This window comes from Erinaceus europaeus, chromosome 1, assembly GCF_950295315.1.
Source record: "Erinaceus europaeus chromosome 1, mEriEur2.1, whole genome shotgun sequence".
NCBI lineage: Eukaryota > Metazoa > Chordata > Mammalia > Eulipotyphla > Erinaceidae > Erinaceus > Erinaceus europaeus.
Genome location: NC_080162.1, coordinates 120259746 through 120276268, shown reverse-complemented (window position 1 = coordinate 120276268; position 16523 = coordinate 120259746). Strand labels below are relative to the sequence as shown.

The window sequence follows — 16523 nt, the reverse complement described above, 5'->3', positions numbered from 1 at the left end:
ATCCTAAGGAATCCACCACTCAAAAAGTTCCCTACCCCACCCCATGCAGGTACTCACATTTATTGGCCAGAGGCTTGAACCTGAGTCCCCTTGCATGGCAAAGTATGTATTCTACCAGGTGAGCCATCTCCCAGTCCCAGATATTTTTTAAAAGGATAAATATGAAACCTAGAAGCCCCAATCAACCCTCCCCCCCCGCCACCGGCCCCAGCACTACAAATCCTCTGCAACTGGTGGCCACTTTTTTCCATTTTTTGTTATTTTTTGATAGTACAGAGAGAAATTGAGAGGAGGGAAGAGAGGGGGAGAGAGACACCTGCAGACCTGCTTTACCACTTGTGAAACGACAACCCCCTCCCCCGTAGGTGGGGAGCGAGGGCTCAAACCAGGATCCTTGTGCCAGTCCCTACGCTTCATACTAAGCGTGCTTAACCCACCAGTTACGCGTGCACCACCGCCCGGCCCCATCCCCATCAATCTTACAATATCTAATCCCACTGTCCATTTTAACTTATATCAATTTAGAAAACTGATATATAGGGTCCACCTGCATGTCAGACTCAGACAAAAACTAGTATAGTCATGGGCCCCTTGGAATATACCTAAAATAGAGTTACTAACTTTTTCCAAAATGGAGACTCCCAAATCTTCATCTGTAATAGTCTTGCCTTTAAGTTCATGATTAGTCAACAACTTGTTCTGCTTTATATCTTAACTCTTTTTCAGCCACCAGGTTCCAGATGCTACCATGATGCCAACGGACTTCTCTGAGCAGAGGACACTGTGTCCTGCAGCCCCGCTCCCCAGAGCCCTGCCCCACTAGGGACAGAGAGAGACAGGCTGGGAGTATGGATCAACCTGTCAACACCTATGTTCAGCAGGGAAGCAATTACAGAAGCCAGACCTTCCACCTTCAGCATCCCATAATAATCCTGTGTCCAGGATAAAGAATAGGAAACCTTTCAAAGGAGAGGATGGGATATGGAGTTCTGACGGTGGGAATTGTGTGGAATTGTACCCCTTTTACCCTATGGTCTTGTCAATATTTTCATTTTATAAATAAAAATTTTTCTAAAAAAAAAAACATAGTATATATCCCACAACTATGCAAGTGCTTACAGTGGGCAGGCTGTCCTTCTTAGAGAGAGAAGATAGCCTGAAAAAAAGACCAGGTCCTACTGGGCATCTGCTCAGGTCCCAGTGAACAGATCACAGCACCCACTCTGGGAACGCATTTTTCTTCATTTTGAGGCCACAAGAAGGCAATTCCCCCTAGGGATGACAGAAAACTCATTTATATTACTCTCAATTAAAATTCCCAAACCTTCTGACATGCCTTCAGCCTGGCAAGAATAGGATCTTAGGATCCAAGACATACTGTGTAGACTGAGCTTTGGTCTCCTTAACTACGGAGCAGTAGCAGAGGTATTAACTCAGGGCTGGGCTTATCATTCATGTCTAGTTGTTGGAACTCACCTCTGTGAGTCTAAAATTTCTGTATCTGGAGGAGGGGGATAGTAACTACCAATTTCACAATTTCAAACACTGGTTGTCAGTTAGCTAAATAGTGGACTCAAAGGGAGTTTTACAGAGATAAAGAAAACATGAGAAACTTTCCCAAACGACCCAACTCTCATGCTAAAAAAGATTGAGAAACCATAGGTTGAAAAAAAAAAAAAAAAAGAGAGAAAGAAACCATAGGTTGGAAGTAATAAATTAAATGATTGACAAAATACCTGTCACATTAACATTCAATACTTGGGTGTGCTGGTGAAAAGGGGACTCCACCCTACAGAGTAATGACAATTAGGGGAACATGTAGAAAAGCATTCTGGGGGACCAGCAAAATATCTCACTATTTTGTGAGCTATCTGGGTAGTGTGCTGTTTTGTCGTGCATGCAACACTGATTCAAGTCTGGCCACTATTGCATTGAAGGAAACTCCAGTGCTGTGGTCTCTTTCACTCTATCTCTGTCTCTATTAAAAAAAAAAAAAAAGGCAACTAGGAGCAAGGAAGCCCCAATGACTACACAAAAAGAAAAGGAGAAGAAGACAACAATGACAAATAAGGAAGAGAAAGAGAGAAGAGACCCCAGTGACTACAAATGTATCTATCCTGATTCTGGACTTAAACCATACATGTAAAGAATTACATAGCATGATATACCAATTCCAAAAAAGACAAACAATTGCCAGGAAGCATGTGTTTTTCCACTCCAGGCTTTCAAGATGTGAAAAGTCTAAAGGAGAGTAAATTTTTCCAAAAGTTGACACTAGAACAAAGATTCTGTTGTTATACTGAGAATGTTAAAAAGCAGGGATCCTTAGAAATAGCTCCAATAATGTGAAGAGATGGTTGCAACTATAGCCATCACCTACTAGGTTAGCATTGCTCAAGGCATCTAAGAATACAATATTAGCAAAGAGATGTCCTCTGAAATAAAACAGCTGCTTTTTTTTTTTCTTCACTATTTCCCTACTATTAGGTGAAAGGTACAATAGGTGACAGATACAGTATGCCCTAAGGCACACTAATCAGACTGTTCCTCTGAACTCCTTACAAAAAAATTAATTTCAGCCAATTTTATATATTTTGTAAATGCCCTAGCCCAATGTTTGAAAACATCCTGCTTTATTAAAATTAAAGCCCAGAAATTCTGAGATAACAGTCTCAGACAGAAGAACAGAAATAGGCACAATACTTTTTATGTCATATAACAGCAATAATGGACTCTCCTAAGTGTCCAAGAGATGACCAGTTATGTCACTTTCATATTTAAAAAGGCAGCACAGCAGGGATACAGAAACTTAGCACAGATGTGTAACAAGAGTTACACATTTTAATTTATATTTTTTACCAATAAAAAGAACTGGTTACAAAAAAGGAATTTCTCTACGCAAAATAGTTTTTATTCATAAAGAGAACCCACTGTCGTGTCTTACTGATCAAGTCAAATATCGAATAGTCTAGTGGGCTAAAGTCATTCCATAAAGTGAAGTAATATACAGACATGATTAACAACATTTTCAGTTTCTTTAAAAAAATAAAAATAAAAAAAATAAAAATAAACCTAATCACCATTTTACCTTGAACTGAAGACTTTTGAATATTTGCAATCTTTAGAAAAATAACTGCAATTGGTAACTGAGTTACTAAGTGGATGTAAGAGACTCTCCCTCACTTACCACAAGAAGCCTCTTACACAAGTTTCCACTCCTAGACAAGTACACATACAACATAACAGTATGATGGCTTCTAAAATTTTACAAGTCCGTTTTTATTGTCGCCACAGGTCAACAGCGGAACATATGACAGAAAAGGTTCAGATTCTTCCACTTCCTATTTTGTTGTATAAATCAAATATGGTACACAAAACTTTATTTAAAGTGAGCTAGTTCCAAGTCACCCCTTCCTAAGATGGCACCCATCACACTTTAAGGGCAGGGCAAAAAAGTGTCATATATTAAAGCATATTATTTCCTGAAAACAAACTGATCAAAATGCTCAAAGTCCTTTTATCTAACTCAAAGTGTGACAGCAACTCAACACTGCTCCTACCCAGTCTACATTGAGAATTAAAAAGAAAAAAAAAAAGAAAAACTGTGTATAATACCATAGCCTCCAAAAATCTCTATTTGGTGGCAAGTCGTCCTCTAAAGGAAAAAGCCCACATAGTAAAATGTGAGCATTTAGGCTGGTCTGGTGTACATTCATGGCTCAAAATAATCAAGACCCTCACACCTAAGTTATTCTAAAGCTGCTACAACTCAAAATTAAGTGACTGGCCTCAAGACTGGCCTCAGTCATTAAAAATGATCTACATGCAGAGGAGCTGCACTTCCCTCATCATCTATTGAAGCATATGGCCATTCAAATAAGGGAGGAAAGGAAGGGAAAAAAAAACCTGACGATTTCAACTTCCCCACCCCTGCTCTGCACAACAAAAACCCAGGAAGAAGATGGAATGAAATCAATGCCAAGTGTCTCTGAAAGAGAACACCAGTCTGTGGCAAGTGAGATTTGCAAGTCTCTGGAACCACACAACTCAACCCCTCTGGGTATATACACAGCCAGTAGAACCTTCCTGAAAGATACAAACCTAACTCTTGGATAAGATGCAACTCCACTATGGTTTTGATCACTTAGAGAGAAAAAAATAAAACAAAAAAAACTACCCAGAACAGACCTCATGTCAGGTTTATTCCTATCTGTAGTCTCACTGATTCAGTGGTGTTTTTTTTAAATAAAAAATATCTGAAGAGGTGGCAAAAGGTTGCAGTGGATGTCAGATCACAGCCAATTTCTAAAGCTGAGAAAGTTCTTCACTCACTGCTCTAGTCTTCTCCTCTATAACTAGAGTTCTGTCACCAAAGGGGGGGGGCAGGAGGGGAAATGGTGTGAACAAGTTCTTTGTGATCAAGCCTTGGCAAAAGTCAATAAATAAGAGCCCTTGTCAAGGGCAAATTCATTTCATGGTCAACCTCCCCTAGATGCGAACTTGGGGACTGGGAAAAGTAGGAGGGTGTGTGAGTATGCAGGAGAGAAAGAAAGAGTGTAAGAGGTAAGAGTCCCTTTAAAAACAGTATTGTGACTCCACCCCAGATGCCCAACTTGGTGCTCTGAGAACACCCATTATTCAAGATGGAAAAGAGAAGACACCGAGAGATAGAGTCATTTCTGAATTTGCACAGTTGCTATTTGTTCTTCATAGTAGTAAGGACTTGAATGAGAATCATGAAACTTGAGGAACACTTATATTTTTCTTCAGGATTTTTTTTTTTTTAAAGTGTGTCTTGTACTGAAAAACTACATTCAGTGTGGGTCGGGTCCAGCAGCATTAGCTAGAATTTGGATGTTAAGCGCACCCAGCACTGGGAGGGAACTTCATCTGAGCAGAGCGGCAGGTGGGCAGGTCAGAAGCCACTCCTTTACTGGTCCCCAAGTCGAAAGCCCTGTCCCCAGTTGTGTCTCCCTCCACCGCCATTCTGATCAGCAGCTCGCCTCATGCTTGCAGGGGGCACACCAAATCCTGACACCCCTCCTCTCCTGCTGGGCAGCCACCGGTACCTAGAACACAGGGGAGCATAATCAAAGGAGAGAAAACAGCAAAGTCACTTTCACTCAGTTACCTAAACATGGGGTACACCTCTTTCTTCTGTCACAATACTCTGTACTAGCCTGTGGCCAATGGAATGCTAGGACTAATGTCTTCTCCAGCTCGGCCTATTTAGCACTCTTTTTATCATGATTTTTAAATTTTAAACCCAGGTTTAAGTCCCCATCTGCAGGAGGCAGCTTCACAAGTGATGAAGCAGTACTAAAGATCTCTCTCTCTCTCTCTCTCTCACTCTCTCCCTCCCTCCCTCCCTCCCTCCCTCCCTCCTCCTCTCCCTTCTCAATTTATCTCCTATCAAAATAGATACATAAATAATAAAATTTTTTATTAAAAATATTTTAATAAATAAACTGAAATGCATTTCCAAGCACTAGTTTCTCAACATCTAAATATATTGGGTTGTTGGAAAAGTTATGATATTTTTCTGTTTTTCTGTGGAAAAATAAAAAATACATCATGACTTTTCTAACACCCCAATATAGCAAACAAAACACTTAAAAAATGCAATACTAGGGCTATCCTGGTTTGTTTTTTACAGTAAGACAATATGAAAGCCATCTCCACTGTTTAAGTGGAGAGTAAAATTAAATGCAAGTAATTAGTATGAAAAGACACCCAATTATACATAATCAACAAAAATTTATGGTAATTTCAAAGCAGTTAACTGCTCTCACAAGGAGCTACATTTTGTCATCTGATCTTTATACAAAATTGTAACAGAAGGGCTTCCACTAACATAGGAAACTTGAAAGGAAGGCAGGCTGCAGTGTGCTGTTGATGCTAGAATTGTGTATGCTGTATTACCCACAACTGAGAAATATCTCCAAGTCATTAACTCAAAATGTAACCATTTAAAAAGTAAAATAACTATTGGCTCCCCTCCAAAGCATCAAGTTTTGTTTGATGTTTTGCTTTCTGAATTGAGGTATCTGCCACTTAACTTGATAAACCTAAAGTAAAATCCCCAACCTGCTGCTACTATGTCCTGCAGTAATTAGAAACTAGAAAGGCTACTTTATTTTAGCCTGAAAGCAACTGGAGGCTCAGAAGAGAAACATTTTCTTCTTTTTAAAGCACTTTTTTTATTGAGAGAGACAGAGACAGAAACACACACCAGAGCAACTGAATCTGGGACTTTGGAGCGTAAGCTCGAGTCTTTTTGCAAAATTAGTATGCTATCTCCCATACTCTGGAACATTTTCTTTTATTTTTTTTCTTTTCTTTTCTCTTAGTGATTTAATATTGATTTATACAATTATGAGATAACAAGAGTCTAATTCCATACCTTTCCCACCACCAGAGTTCTCTGTCCCCATTCTCCCCATTGGAAACTGCAGTTCACCCAAGGTCACAGATATGGATTAATTATTGTTTCTTTAACTGTCTATATTTATATATATTCCCCCCCCTTTTTTTTTCTATAGTCTTGCCTTCTCTTCCTTTCCAAGTCAGCCTATACCTATTTTTACTTCCGAATGTCCTTCCTTCTTTCCTCTTCTCTCTCCAGGCCCTGATGGAACTGGAGTTCAGAGCCCTCTGATCATCTTCCCCAACTATTTCTCTCTCTCTAGGGGGTATGGACAAATTCTTTTTATTTTTTAATTTTATTTTTGCCTCCAGGGCTCAATGCCTGCACTAAGGATCTCCTGGGGCTCTTTTTTTTTTTTTTTTTTTGATAGAACTGAGAGAAATTGAGAGGGATGAGTAAGAGAGAAAACAGACACCTGCAGAGCTGCTCCACCATTTGTAAATCGACCCCCCTGCAGATGGGAAGCTGGGAGCTCGAACCAGGATCCTTTGCACATGGACCAAAATTCTTTATGGGATGCAGAAGATAGGAGTTCTGGCTTCTGTAATTGCTTCTCTGCTGGACATGGGCATTGGTAGGTCAATCCATACCCCCAGCCTGTGAAACAATTTTCTTTATATGCTCTTAAAAGGGCAAAAAGAAAATCGTGCACTTCTGTTTCTATATTTTACAACAGTAGTTTTTTAAAAATCTACCCCCATTAGTGGTGCATTTAATAAAATACATACAGATGGTGATTAATAATGATGTTATAAAAGAATTTACTTCAATTTTTTAAAGTTTTAATAAAAGTAAAATTACACGAAATCTTTATTTATTTCATCTTATTTATTATTGGATAGAGACAGAGAGAAATTGGGAGAGGAGGGAAAGATAGAGCAGGAGAGAGACAGAGAGACACCTGCAGCCCTTCTTCACCACTTGTGAAGCTTTCCCCCTGCAGATGGAGACCAGGGGCTTGAACCTGGGTCCTTGCGCACTATAACATGTGCACTCAACCAGGTGCGCCACCTCCTGACCCCACACAAAATCTTTTAACAAGAGTTAAGTAAGCTCCAAACTACTGGGGAAGGGGAACTATAAGTTTTACTGCCTACACCGACCCATTTGAAAAATGACAATCAGGTGAGCAGGTAGATCAGACATGTTACAATGCACAAGGATGCACGTAAAAGCCCCTGCTGCACAACTGCAAGGGGAAACTTCAGGAGTGGTGAAGCAGTTAAGCAATGATCTCTCGGTCAGCCTCCCTCTGTCTCCCCCTTTCATCTCAATTTCTCTCAATCTCTATTTAATAAATAAATATAAAGGAAAACAACAATCCACAAAACATTAAAGTGAGCAAAATCTGAAAGGTTTTGTTTGTTTTATTTTGTTTTTTTGGTTGTTTATTTTTAAACTTTTAAATGCAAGTAACTGTTGTGTATCCTGACTGGAAATTAGGTGTGACGGTCAGGTAGGCTGGGACACTCAGATGGGTGATTTCACTGGGCCCTTCTTCAATGCCATTTTGCTTTTCTGACAGAATGGGCCTAAACAAGTCAGTATCTCTATACGCTTATAAAAGCCTGCCCTAGTCCCAGCTTTAGAAGCAAGGTTTAGGACTTCCTTTCAAATACTGTGCATAGAGTTCCCAAGTATATACACAGCCTACTGCAGTCCTGTGACACAGAGCTTCCCACAACTCGAATGGTGCAAAGCAAAGCCCAGAGACTTGCTTAATAACTTTCCATGTATTAAGAGTAATAAATGAGGGTACTGAGACCCCCACCTTATTCCATCTTCCAAATCGAAACTGTGCAGTGTGTCAGGATGGCTGAGTGGTCTAAGGCGCCAGACTCAAGTAAACATTTCCCAAATCAGAACTGTGCTCTTGATGTTCTCACTGTAATAAACCCTTAAAAACAGTAGGAGGTGGCGCAGTGGATAAAGCAGTGGATTCTCAAGCATGAGGTCCTGAGTTCAGTCCCCGGCAGCACATGTACCAGAATGATGTCTGGCTCTTTCTCTCTCCTCCTATGTTTCTCATTAATAAATAAAATCTTTAAAATATATATTAAAAAAATAAAATTAAAATAAACCCTTAAAAACAGAAAGAGCAAGCACAAACTCCCAGGGTACTGGGACTAAACTAACTCAAGTGTCTCATTAACTCTGAAAAGTCCTAAAAAATTTAATCTAAAAAATGCTAAAAGTGGTCTGGGAGGTGGCGCAGTAGATAAAGCACTGACTCTCAAGCATGAGGTCCCAAGTTCAGTCCCCGGCAGCACATGTACCAGAGTGATGTCTGGTTCTTTCTCTCTCTCTTCCTATCTTTATCGCTAATAAATAAAATCTTTAAAAAAAAAAAAAAGATGTTTAAATTTCAAAACCAAGCTTTAGTCTTTAAGATGAGTTAGCAGTTATCAAAAGGGAAGGGAGAAGTATGTATGGTGAAGGGTAGAATTGGATTTTCACTGATGAACTTAATGAACCATATACACTAGGTAACACCTAGATAAATAAAGATTTAAATGTTCAAAATTGCTGATCAATGAGCCAATTTATCACACACAGAACCCTCCCGCCAGGCGTTGACTAAAACTTGTGCTCTGAGAACATAGCCTGTCATCCTGACTCATGCAAGCTGGAGCTGCACACAGGTGACAGTGACCCAGCAGAGCTGACACAAAAAGCCTGCCTGTGACACCTGAATCTACATCCCTGGCTTCTGAGTGACCAGGGCCAATCATTTGCCAGACCACAATTCAAAGAGAAAGGTTAAATCCTATCTACCCCTCACAAATTTTCAGAAAGATACATAAGAACATGGTCATAAAATAACTGCTAGAAGGAATATGTGTCTGTGGGGGTGGGGGACACTTACAAAAACTGAGGTGTGGACAGAAAATTTCTTCCTCCCAAGTCCATCGGGTATCTGAACATTAGGAAGAAGTAAAGATGTCCAACAAGATTTCCAATCAGCTCATTGATCACCCTGCAAACAGAGAGTCAAACTTAAGACATTTGATCAGTAAACTCTACCATGAGTCTGTAATCTCAGTGGCCAATGCACCCTAGGAGAGAAATTAGTCCTACTGAGCCAATGAGGTCTGTGCTCTTCAAGGGCCACAGCACACTGGACCTCTCTTTCCAAGCACTAGCCCATCTTCAAAATATTGGTTTTTTTTTTTTCTATTACCTGCCTCAAAAGTTAGGGAAGTTGCAAAGCAAATTTTTAAAAAATATTTATTTATTTATTTTTATTTCCTTTTTGTTGCCCTTGTTGGCAAAGCAAATTTTTTAATATTTTCAGTCATGAACGCTACACTTGAAAAACATGGACAAATAGGAATGTTAGTGAGAAAAGCAGCATGAGGGTTAGGGGGAAGGTGATAATAAAGGCCTGCATTACCACTTCTGGAGACGCTGAGCACTTCTCCCTCACCCTTTGCACTCACAGAGATGGCTTAGAAAGACTGGCCTTCACTTTGTGACCCTAAAACAACACCCATGTCCTTCAGTCTCCCCACGGCTTACATGCAGGTCACTTCAAGGTCTCACAGATCCCTTCTTATTATTATCCTCCCCTCTCCGCCTGCAACATGATTCTTTCAGGGACAAATCAACATCTGTAGCTACTCCAGACTTCTGGGTGTTGGGGCAGTTTTGTTTTGTTTATTTGTTTGTTTGTTTTACCAAATCCAAAACTTGCTATGCTCTAAATAGAGTCTGTCCGTGTGATTCATTAATTTCTCCATATTGACTTGCAGCACCAGTCAGGACTACAGACAGCAAATACATCACATGTATTTTAACAGTACAAAAACCTATTAAGATATTTTCAGGTGGTCTGGGAGGTGACACAGTGGATAAACAACTGGACTCTCAAGTATGAGATCCTAAGTTCAATGCCCAGCAGACAGAGCAGTACCAGAGTGATGTCTGGTGCTTGCTTGCTCTCTCTGTCTCTCCTCCTGTCATTAATAAGTATCTTTTTAAAAGCATATCTTTAGTATAATAAGTAAATGGTATAATAGTAAATGGTAGTTCAGGTTGACTGGATACACTGGTGATTTTCCAAGGTCTTAGTTCTAATTCCAGACTAGCAATTTGAATGTAGCCAAAATTGTCTATGCTACCAAACTACCTACAAAGTTATTTCCCATTTGACAATCTGCACTTCTGTGAGGGGTGAGCAGTTTTTAAGGCATTCTGTAAGTAAGAACAGAAAGCAAGGAGGCCAGGTGGTGGTGCACCTAGTTGAGCACACACACACACTACAGTGCACAAGGGCCCAGGTTCTAGCCCCTCATCCTCACCTGCAGGGGAAAGCTTCACAAGTAGTGAAGCAGGCTGCAGGTGTGTCTCTGTCTCTCTTCCTCTCTATCTCCCACTCCCCTCTCAATTTTTCTCTGTCTCTATCCAACAATAAATAAATAAACAGAAAGACAAAATGGGTGACGGGATGCAGAAGAATGTCAGTGCCATAACATCAACTCAAATATGTGAGACCCTAAGTTTGATTCCGGACACCTTTTTTTTTTTTACCAGAGCATTGTTCAGCTTTGCCTTGCAGTGGTGCAGGGTACTAAACCTAAGACTGTGGAGCCTCAAGTACTAAAGTCTTTCTGTATAACCACTATACCATCTCCCCTAACCCTGGTACATAAGGATCCCGGTTCCAGGTTCAAGCCCCTGGCTCCTCACCTGCAGGGAAGTCACTTCACAAGCGGTGAAGCAGGTCTGCAGGTGTCTATCTTTCTCCCTCTCTGTCTTCCCCTCCTCTCTTCATTTCTCTCTGTCCTATTCAACAACAACAACATCAATAATAACTATAAAAATAAAACAAGGGCAATGAAAGGGAATAAATAAATATTTAAAAAAAGAAAAGAAAATGGAAAGATATTCCATGTTCATGGGTTGGAAGAATTAACATCATCAAAATGAATATACTACCCAGAGCCATATACAAATTTAATGCTTTCCCCATCAAGATCCCAAGCACATTTTTTTAGGAGAATAGAACAAATGCTACAAATGTTTATCTGGAACCAGAAAAGACCTAGAATTGCCAAAACAATCTTGAGAAAAAAGAACAGAACCGGAGGCATCACACTCCCAGATCTCAAACTGTATTATAGGGCCATTGTCATCAAAACTGCTTGGTACTGGAACATGAACAGACACACTGACCAGTGGAATAGAATTGAGAGCCCAGAAGTGAGCCCCCACACCTATGGACACCTAATCTTTGACAAAGGGGCTCAGACTATTAAATGGGGAAACCAGAGTCTCTTCAACAAATGGTGTTGGAAACAATGGGTTGAAACATGCAGAAGAATGAAACTGAATCACTGTATTTCACCAAATACAAAAGTAAATTCCAAGTGGATCAAGGACTTGGATGTTAGACCACGATCAGATACTTAGAGAGGAAAATATTGGCAGAACTCTTTTCCGCATAAATTTTAAAGACATCTTCAATGAAACGAATCCAATTACAAAGAAGACTAAGGCAAGTATAAACCTATGGGACTACATCAAACTAAAAAGCTTCTGCACAGCAAAATAAACCACTACCCAAACCAAGAGACCCCTCACAGAATGGGAGAAGATCTTTACATGCCATACATCACACAAGAGTTTAATAACCAACTTATATAAAGAGCTTGCCAGACTCAACAACAAGACAACAAATACTCCCATCCAAAAATGGGGGGAGGACTTGGACAGAATATTCGCCACAGAAGAGATCCAAAAGGCCGAGAAACACATGAAAAAATGCTCCAAGTCTCTGATTGTCAGAGAAATGCAAATAAAGACAACAATGAGATACCACTTCACTCCTGTGAGAATGTCATACATCAGAAAAGGTAACAGCAGCAAATGCTGGAGGGGGTGTGGGGTCAAAGAAACCCTCCTACACTGCTGGTGGGAATGTCAATTGGTCCAACCTCTGTGGAGAACAGTCTGGAAAACTCTCAGAAGGCTAGAAATGGACCTACCCTATGATCCTGTAATTCTTCTCCTGGGGATATATCCTAAGGAACCCAACACATCCATCCAAAAAGATCTGTGTACACATATGTTCTTGGCAGCACAATTTGTAATAGCCAAAACCTGGAAGCAGCCCAGGTGTCCAACAACAGATGAGTGGCTGAGTAAGTTGTGATATATATACACAATGGAATACTACTCAGCTGTAAAAAAAATGGTGACTTCACCGTTTTCAGTCAATCTTGGATGGACCTTGAAAAATTCATGTTAAGTGAAATAAGTCAGAAGCAGAAGGATGAATATGGGATGATCTCACTCTCAGGCAGAAGTTGAAAAACAAGATCAGAAAAAAAAACAAAAAAAAACAAGTAGAACCTGAAATGGAATTGGCGTATTGCACCAAAGTAAAAGACTGGGGTGGGTGGGTGGGGAGAATACAGGTCCATGAAGAATGACAGAGGACCTAGTGGGGGTTGTATTGTTATATGGGAAACTGGGGAATGTTATGCATGTACAAACTATTGTATTTACTGTTGAATGTAAAACATTAATTCCCCAATAAATAAATTTTAAAAAAAAGAAAAGAAAAATAAATAAATAAACAGAAAGCATAGTGATTTTTTTTTACAGTTTTAAAGAAGTCTGCTTAGGTATAAATTAAGTTTGCTCAATCTTGACACTGAATTCAGGAATCCATATGGAGTATTAATGATGAGCTAACAAAAGAAAGGCAACCATTCATTGCTAAAGGTACTTAAAGTAGGCGTGTCATTTACTCAGCTACATCTAAATTAAATGATTTCAGCAGTATAAGGCCCCAATTCATTAATGCTGAGATTCTACGTTTTATAAAGATTTTTTAAGGGAGATAATAACAAGGCTGTTAAAAAAATCTAACTTACGAGCCTCCAATGATATAGTTGAATCCAAGGATAACCCAAGGCAAGTAACAGGCCTAGGAAAAAATAAGCACAAACATGAATAACCAGCTAGAACTGGAATAAGTAAAGTGTACTGGCAAAAGCTTTATTTGCAACATGACTACAAATTCTTCAGTTCAATCTAGCATGATTCCTCTTGTACTTAAAACATTTAAATTATACTTTTTCATATGTTAGGAACTAGAGATACAAACTCTTTGCCCCTTTTGCCCCTGGTACAGATGTATCACACATCTGGAAAATTAACATGAACAGCTTCAGGAAGTATGTGGGTGTCATATAAAAACATGGCTCATAATGTAATGACATTAAGAATTCAACTAGCGGGAGTCGGGTGGTAGTGCAGTAGGTTAGGTGCAGGTGGCACAAAGTGCAAAGACCCACATAAGGATCCCCATTTGAGCCCCCAGCTCTCCACCTGCAGGGGAATCGCTTCACAAGGGGTGAAGCAGGTCTGCAGGTGTCTTTTTTTTTTTTAATATTTTATTTTATTTATTTATTCCCTTTTGTTGCCCTTGTTGTTTTATTGTTGTAGTTATTATTGTTGTTGTCGTTGTTGGATAGGACAGAGAGAAACAGAGAGAAGAGGGGAAGACAGAGAGGGGGAGAGAAAGATAGACACCTGCAGACCTGCTTCACCGCCTGTGAAGCGACTCCCCTGCAGGTGGGGAGCCAGGGTTCGAACCGGGATCCTTATGCCGGTCCTTTGCACCACCTGCGCTTAACCCGCTGCGCTACAGCCCGACTCCCTAGGTGTCTATATTTCTCTCCCTCTCTCTTGTCTCCCCCTCATCTCTCCATTTCTCTCTGTCCTATCCAACAACAACAACAATAATAATAATGAGTACAACAATAAAATAAGGGCAACAAAAGGGGATATTTTTTTAAAAAGAATTCAACTAGCAAATTGTGACCAATGAGCTAAAAATACTCTCACCTTCCAGGGTTTTATTTTATATACACATTATTACTTGAATTTTTATTTCACTATACACTGTAGTCTTGAACAAGTAAAGCTCCTCCAAATAAGAAAGTTCTGATGAAGTAAATATTTGAGCATTTGAGTTATCAGATTCAAAATCTCATGCCAAGTGCTAAGGGAGATGAACAGAATGTCACGAAGTAGTAAAGAAAGGGTTATACATTTAAAAAAAAAAAAAAAAAAAAAACCTTGAGGATAGAATGTACTATGAGAAATACAAAGCGCTGCAGAAGTTCAAAAGCAGGAACTGACATCAAGTATATAACTAAGGAAATAAATTTAGTCCCAAATTAAATTAAGAAAGGTAGATTTACTTGAGAGAAGTCATTAAGAGACATGTTGGCAGATGGCAAACAATAAACTGTTGCTCTAGTGCATAAAGTTGTATCAGGGTGATGACAAGATCAGATTGTTCCCTTTAGGGTCATCACTGGGGCTCAGTGCCTACACTACGAACCCACAGCTCCTAGCAGCCATTTTGAATTTTTCCTTTTTTTTTTTTAAAGACTATTTTATTGCCATGCTGGCTTACTATTATTAGATTATTATTATCATCATCATCTTTATTTATTTATTGGACAGAGATAGCCAAAAATCAAGAGGGATAGGGGGATAGAGAGGATGAGAGACAGAGAGACACCTGCAGCACTGCTTCACCACTAGTGAAGCTTTTCCCTTGCAGGTGGGGACCAGGGACTCAAACCTGGGTCCTTGCACAACATAACATGTGCGCTCAACCAACTGCGCCACCACTCAGTCCCTCACCCCTTTTTTCCTATTTTATTTGATAGGACAGAGAGAAATTGAGAGTAATGGGGAGATAGAGAGACACAGAGATAAAGACAGAAGTTGGGGGGGAGAAAGGTAGACAGCAGGGATCACTTATGAAGCATCCTGATGCCAATGGAAGAAAGGCTCAAACCCAGGTCCTCATGCATAGTACTATATGTGCCTAACTGGGTGCACCACAGCCTGGTCCCAGCACAGATTTTTTTAAAACAAAGTTCCATACGAATATCTTTCCTCCCTCCTATAAATGAGATGACACAGGGACACAGGCCTGAAGAGCTGTAGTGAGAAGTATCAATCTCAAAGGATTCCAGGTGGGCCTAAGAAATACACGGGTGAGAAGAATGGCTGCATGCCTTTGAGAATATGTCATTAGTGCATTTAGCTTTTTTATTTATTTTTCATTTATTTTATTTTAATGAGAGATAGACACAGAGACCACAGAGAACTGCTCAGTTCTGGCTTATGAACCTGGGGCCTAGGAGTCTTTTGCATAACCATCATGCTGTCTCCCCACCCCTGTGTGTCATAAAAAAACTTAATATATTAATAAAAGAGGAAAGAGAAGAGGAGAGGAGAGGAGAGGAGAGGAGAGGAGAGGAGAGGAGAGGAGAGGAGAGGAGAGGAGAGGAGAGGAGAGGAGAGGAGAGGAGAGGAGAGGAGAGGAGAGGAGAGGAGAGGAGAGGAGAGGAGAGAAGAGAAGAGAAGAGAAGAGAAGAGAAGAGAAGAGAAGAGAAGAGAAGAGAAGAGAAGAGAAGAGAAGAGAAGAGAAGAGAAGAGAAGAGAAGAGAAAAGAGAGATCCTAGGACCTGGAGTAGTGGCTTGTCTATGGTGTAATGCTCTGCAGTGACCTCTACTGGATGCATCAAAAAGTACACTCTGGGCTAGGGGAAAAAAAGGATTTCATCAAAAAGAAATAAAAGGCACACTTTTCCAACTAGATTGAAAGTACCTTAAACCGTGTTCCAAACCAAAACGATACAATCATGTCTCTGTTCAACTGGGCCCACACATAAAGTACTGACATGATCAGAGGAATCATCAGCAGCTGCAAAAAAAAAAAAAAAAAAAGTGAAAACGAGGCCTCAGAGGGACTTACAGCAGAAGCTTACTGTGAATATACTTTCTCCTCCAGTCTCATACGGCGGCTACTCAAAAAGAAAAAAGAAATTCAATTCCTCAATTATAACTTTATCTTTTTTATTATTTATTTATGAGAGAGACAGATACTATAGCATTGCTCAGCTCTGACTCATTGTAGATGCTGGAGATTGAATCTACAACCTTAGAATCTCAGGCACAAGAGCCTTTGCATAACCATTATGCTGTCTCCCTAGCCCAATCCTTCTATCTGACCATATAATTCATGTTACAAAATCTTATACTAAAACAAGATTATTAATAT

The 16523-nt window shown here is 39.9% G+C and overlaps 1 protein-coding gene across 1 annotated transcript in view; it reads right to left on the bottom strand.

The window, feature by feature from the left end:
- Nucleotides 1–2809: 2809 nt before the first annotated feature.
- The window catches only part of DERL1 (derlin 1), a 37405-nt gene continuing 23691 nt past the window's right edge, over nt 2810–16523 (bottom strand). Inside the window, exons 5-8 of the mRNA XM_007520805.3 lie at nt 16071–16166; nt 13309–13361; nt 9294–9404; nt 2810–5069 (exon numbers count right to left, since the gene is read on the bottom strand). Of these exons, the coding sequence (XP_007520867.1) occupies nt 4931–5069; nt 9294–9404; nt 13309–13361; nt 16071–16166 (399 nt within the window). The 3' untranslated portion in view covers nt 2810–4930. The remainder of the gene's footprint in view (nt 5070–9293; nt 9405–13308; nt 13362–16070; nt 16167–16523) is intronic.